Genomic DNA, 4,981 nt, shown 5'->3' on the forward strand with positions numbered 1-4,981 from the left:
CAGGCTCATTGGAGAGGTATTTATTATTTAAATAATAGTTTGGGGTTTTTTTACATCACCTCAGCTAATGAACCACAGAAAAGCTCCACATCTCGGCACCTTTGGGCTTTCTGAGCTGAGCTGCAGCTCTCAAAGGGACAACGAGACGCCCCACTCGCAATAGCATAACGACACCGTATTTGTTGGTTGCTGCATGAACGGGAGCCCCGAGCCTCCCGGCAACCCCGAATGGCAGCGATGGCCTCGGGACAAACCCAGCTCACCCGCGGGGTCAGATGCTCCTTACCCCGGTGGGGACCAGCCCAGAGCCCCGAAGAGCAACAGGCGCATCCCACAAAAGAAAACAGCGGCGCTGAAGGATGCTGCCTGATGGGGCAGGGTTGATGACCTGGAGGTTTCTGCACTTGGGTTTTTTGGTTTTGTTGGGTTTAGGTTTGTGTTTTGTTTTTTTTCCCAAACAAAACCTCTAGAGAAGCGGTGCCCCTGAGCAGGTTTGTCCCAGGCTGGCAGGAGGAGGAGCAAAGGCTCTTGGTCAGGCAGCCCACGAGGACGAGCCCTCCTCCGTGCCAACGCAAAACCCATCAGCAGCATTGCCCTGCACGTGGGTAAAGCACATGGCTGTGACCGAAACCTCCCGTTCTCCGACTCCTTTGTTGGCTCCCGCACAAACTACGGGGCAAAGAAAATTGCAAAATGGGTGCTCTCCTGAGCCACACAGCTCCGCTGGCCATCACAGCGCAAGGGAAGTGCCACAATTTGGCTTTTTTTCTGCCCCGGTGCCCCTCAGACATGCTGGGCTGGCACCCACCGGAGCCTAAAATCTCTGGGGACGGGGGACAGACAGACAGACACATGCACACAGATCTACACCCAATAAAGTGCATTTCTTTAGGCAACCAGCCTACCAAATAAAGGGGAATATTTGGGGATACACTGCTCCCTTCCTCTCCTACCCGATCCCTAGGGACCTGGGGGCAGAGACGGGTGCTTGCAGCAACGGTGGCCACCCAGCCCCATCTCCAGGACCCGTAGCCCTGCCTGCACACTGCCTTCAGTGTGAAACGACCGTGGGGACCTTGCTGGGAAGCACAGCAGCAGGAAGCTCTGCTCCCCAACACTGCCCCCACAGCAGTAGTGTTATAGCAAAGCCCCCCGCGCTTCATCCCCCGACCCTCCCACAACGTGGCCAAGCACAGCCTGCACCCTTTGCTGGGTGGGAACAGCCCTGTCTAAGGGCGACAGCGATACCCAGGTACTCATCAGCCCTTCCGATCCTGTCCCACAGTATTTTTTGCCCTGTGAGAGACCGCACTGGCTTTCCAGGGCCTTCCCAGACACACGGTGACACCTGGCCGTACCTGGCCCACCCTGCAGCAGATACGTCTCTTCATGGGCCATAAGGCAGAGCTTCATTAACATCTGCCAAGGCTGTGCTTCACCCCAGCCTGGCAGATGTCTCCTGGAAAGGCCGATGGATCTACTGCCCACAGGGGCCCAGCTGTGCTGCCAGTTTTTTCTTCGCGGGGGACGAGGTCTGTCTGTCCTGGCTCGCGGGGGTCATCTGGCAGCACAGCACAGAGCGCATGAACCGCAGGACCGGCGGCCTCAGGATGGCGAAGACCCAAGGGTCGATGATGGAATTAATAGAGAGAAACCTCAGGGCTAGGAGGTCCCAGTCGTGGTTGTCCTCTTCCTCGCTGAATTTGTTCACGTAGGCGCGGATCTGTAAAACACGACAGGGAGAAATAATGCCGGGTTTGGGCTTCCAGGAGCCGGCCCCTGGGTAGCTTCTTGGGGAGATTTGGGCTGTCACATCACACTTTCTGCCTCCACCAGTTCAAATGAACTTCTTGCTAACGAAAGCCAGGCCTGTGCTCTGCTCTCAGCACGCAGTGAGGCTTCGTTTAGCCCTAACGCAATCAAGCCAGCGACTGCTCGAGGAAGCGGTGGGTCTCACCTTGAAAACCACCCGGGACAAATAAACGTGCAAGATGGACAGGATGCCGGGTGCTGGACCGCTCCGGTCCTTCCTGCAATGTGCCGACTCATAGCAGCTTACGGGGTTTCCTGGAAGGGTGACTCAGCACTCCTTACTCACACGGGTCGAATCACCACCCCCTCGCTTTGGGGGAGAGGGGATGCTTGGATGGGGACGGGAGCTGGGGGCGCGGGAGGCACGAGCATCCCTCCTCCGGCTAGGATCTGTCGGGTACCACCTAGGGCTGGTGCATCCCTGGGCACGAGGTGGCCCCGGCGCAGTTGGTACCCAGGGCTACCGAGAGCGCAGCACTTCCGAGGGCTGCCCTGGGCTTGGGGTTTTTTTTGGGAAGGATTTTGTGGTGCTGCAGCCTGATGCTCTCTGGGTTCACGTGCCTGGGCTGCTCCTCGGAGGGTGGCTGCTGTGGGCAGCCCCAGCCAGAAGAGAAAGTGTCACACCAAGGAGGTACTGGCAGCGTTCGGCAGCTCGGTTTGAGACGCTGCCAAAAAGCAGCCCAAACGCAACCCCCATGGGAGCCGGGCGATGGGAAAAGAAAAGCCGGCTGTGCTTTTGGATAAGATCGTATCTGCTACCACAGGGCCCATGGGATCCCCATCAGCGGCACTTTCCCATCCCGTCTGCCTCCAGCAGACCCGTAGGGCCCTGCCCACATGTCCCCACCAAGGGGTCCTGCTTCGTAATGACCATGACACCCAAAACCAGGCTTTTTTGGGACACAGGGAGAGCCACCCATCATGTGTGGGCCCACTGACGAGAGCTGAAGCGTCTCTCAGGATGTTGAGTCTGGCTCCCAGGATGCTCGCAAGTGCCCGGACTTTACTGCTTGTCTTTTGTCTGTCTTAAAACCCAGGCAGCCTGGCTCAGCTGCAGCCTGTGGTTATTTTCTTTTCCCTTGGGAAAAGAAAGGGCGCACGAAGGGAAGGTAGCGTCTATTTAACTCTGTGAGCACAAAATTAGCGCTGGCTGCGCTCCCAACCTTGGCGGGGCTCACTTCTAACGGGAACAAAATGACCTCCCGCCATGGCGGGCTCACACACACAGGCAGGGGACCCGAGTGTCTCGAGGTGCTCCGGCGTCCACGATGCTGCTGGTGCAATACGGCTTGGACGGATGAAAAGCAACTCTTTGGTGGGGAGAGCACGGGGCAGAGTCAGGGGACTCGCTCTCCCCCCCTTCCTCACTTGGCTGCGGTGTTTCAACCCCGTATTTCTGCTGGAAGCCTCGCACAGAGACGGGGCACGGGATGTGGGCACAACCCTTGGGATGAGGCACGCTGGGGCCCATGTGCCAGATCTCCATTCCCAGCAATCACCCATCTCTGTGCCCATGCCCTGGTGTTGTTGCGGAGGAGTGGAGATCTCTGTCTAACGGTGAGGTCGGTGCTGCCTGCCTGCATCTCCAGCTCCATCCTTCCCTCTTGCCGCAGAACTCTGGGATAACTCTGGCCGCCCAGCACAGATGTCCACTGTCTCCAGCCCGGCAGCATCTCCTTCATCCCCATCTTTGGATGTCTAATTTATTGCTCTGCCACCCTTCACACCTCCACCATGAGTGCCTGGCTCCCGGGAACCGCAGTGACACCGTGAGGTCCAGGGAACCCCTACCCCGGACCCTGCCTGCGCCATGCTGCCTGGCCTCAGGGCCTCTGTGGGATGGGAGGGCACCTCTGCTCCTGCTACCCCGTGTTCCTGCTACCCCGTCCTCCTGCCACCCCATCCTCCTGCCACCCCGTCCTCCTGTCACCCCATCCTTCTGCCACCCCGTCCTCCTGCCACGCCATCCTCCTGCCACCCCGTCCTCCTGTCACCCCATCCTTCTGCCACCCCGTCCTCCTGCCACGCCATCCTCCTGCCACCCCGTCCTCCTGTCACCCCATCCTTCTGCCACCCCGTCCTCCTGCCACCCCATCCTTCTGCCACCCCGTCATCCTGCCAGCACTCGGGATACGGGGGGTGATTCTCCCGGTTTCCCACGGGATGTGCAAATTGCCTAGAGTTTGTGGCAGACCCAGGGTCTCCGGAGCTTCAGGAGGAGCTAAGCTTTGACCTCAGCCCTTGATGTTTGGGCAGTGGAGTGGGGATGAAATGGGGATGCTGGGGAGAGGGACCCCACCCCAGGGGAGAGGCGGTCGCACTCACTGTGAACGGCAGGGAGCAGATGACGAAGGTGATGGTCATGATGGAGAGGAGAAGGAGATGGTCGATCTCCTCGGCCATGGAGAACATGTGCCGGCCGCAGCCGCCGGCCACCCGGGGCTGCTCGAGCGTGGCCAGCCGGCGGGTCTTCTGCCCACGGCGGTGCATGCGGGCCAGGTTGGCAATGACACTGAGGTTGCAGAGCAGCACGGAGAGGATGAGGAAGAGGAGCAGGGTGGCGTAGAGCAGCGAGAAGGTGACGTCCAACCTGGACACCTCCCTGCTGCCGTTTTGCTGGAGGTAGTCCAGGTGCATCTGGATGAAGCACCACGTGCCGGGGCAATACTGCACGTACCGCCCAAAGCCCACCAGCGGCAAGGAGCAGAAGGCCATGGAGAAGGCGTAGATGGCGGGCAGGGCAACCAAGCCCGTGCGGGGGCTGAGAAAGCGCTCGTAGAAGTAAGGCCACCCCAGGGCCAGGCATCGCTCCAGCGCCATGGCGAAGAGGATGAGCATGGTGGCGAGGGCGAAGAAGCTCATGGCGAAGCCGAAGTAGAGGCAGATGTGTCCTCCTTGGGCCAGGGCGGTCAGGGTGCAGTTGCGGTGATAGGAGGCCAGGACGAAGGGGCTGACGGAGCAGGTGCCCAGCAGGTCGGTGACCACCAGGGCCAGCACCAGGACGTGGAAGAGGGAAGGCGGGCGGGCGCGGGGGCCGCGGCGGCAGCGCAGCAGCAGCCCCAGGGCCAGGAGGTTGCCCAGGAGCCCGGCGGAGAACATGAGGGCGCTGACCAGCGGGCGGGCCCCGGCCGGCAGAGCCCCGCTGCGCACAGCCCCCGGCCCGTCCGTC

The 4,981-nt window shown here is 60.5% G+C and overlaps 1 protein-coding gene across 1 annotated transcript; it reads right to left on the minus strand.

Moving 5' to 3' along the window:
* Window positions 1-1,477: 1,477 nt before the first annotated feature.
* LOC103907674 (prostaglandin E2 receptor EP2 subtype) lies at window positions 1,478-4,972 on the minus strand. The gene is made up of 2 exons (XM_009289890.1): window positions 4,138-4,972; window positions 1,478-1,723 (listed from the first exon to the last, which is right to left on the minus strand). The coding sequence occupies exons 1-2, from the start codon at window positions 4,909-4,911 to the stop codon at window positions 1,478-1,480; spliced, it is 1,020 nt and encodes a 339-aa protein (XP_009288165.1). The 5' UTR covers window positions 4,912-4,972.
* Between the last annotated feature and the right edge of the window lie 9 nt (window positions 4,973-4,981).

Source organism: Aptenodytes forsteri, unplaced genomic scaffold, assembly GCF_000699145.1.
Source record: "Aptenodytes forsteri isolate BGI_AS27 unplaced genomic scaffold, ASM69914v1 Scaffold76, whole genome shotgun sequence".
Taxonomy (NCBI): Eukaryota; Metazoa; Chordata; class Aves; order Sphenisciformes; family Spheniscidae; genus Aptenodytes; species Aptenodytes forsteri.

Coding starts and splice junctions, on each gene's coding strand:
- LOC103907674 (XM_009289890.1), bottom strand. CDS start 4,911: ATGTTCTCCGCCGGGCTCCTGGGCAACCTCCTGGCCCTGGGGCTGCTG. Junction 1,724..4,137: donor TCTGCTCCCTGCCGTTCACA/GTGAGTGCGACC, acceptor CGTGTTTTACAG/ATCCGCGCCTACGTGAACAA.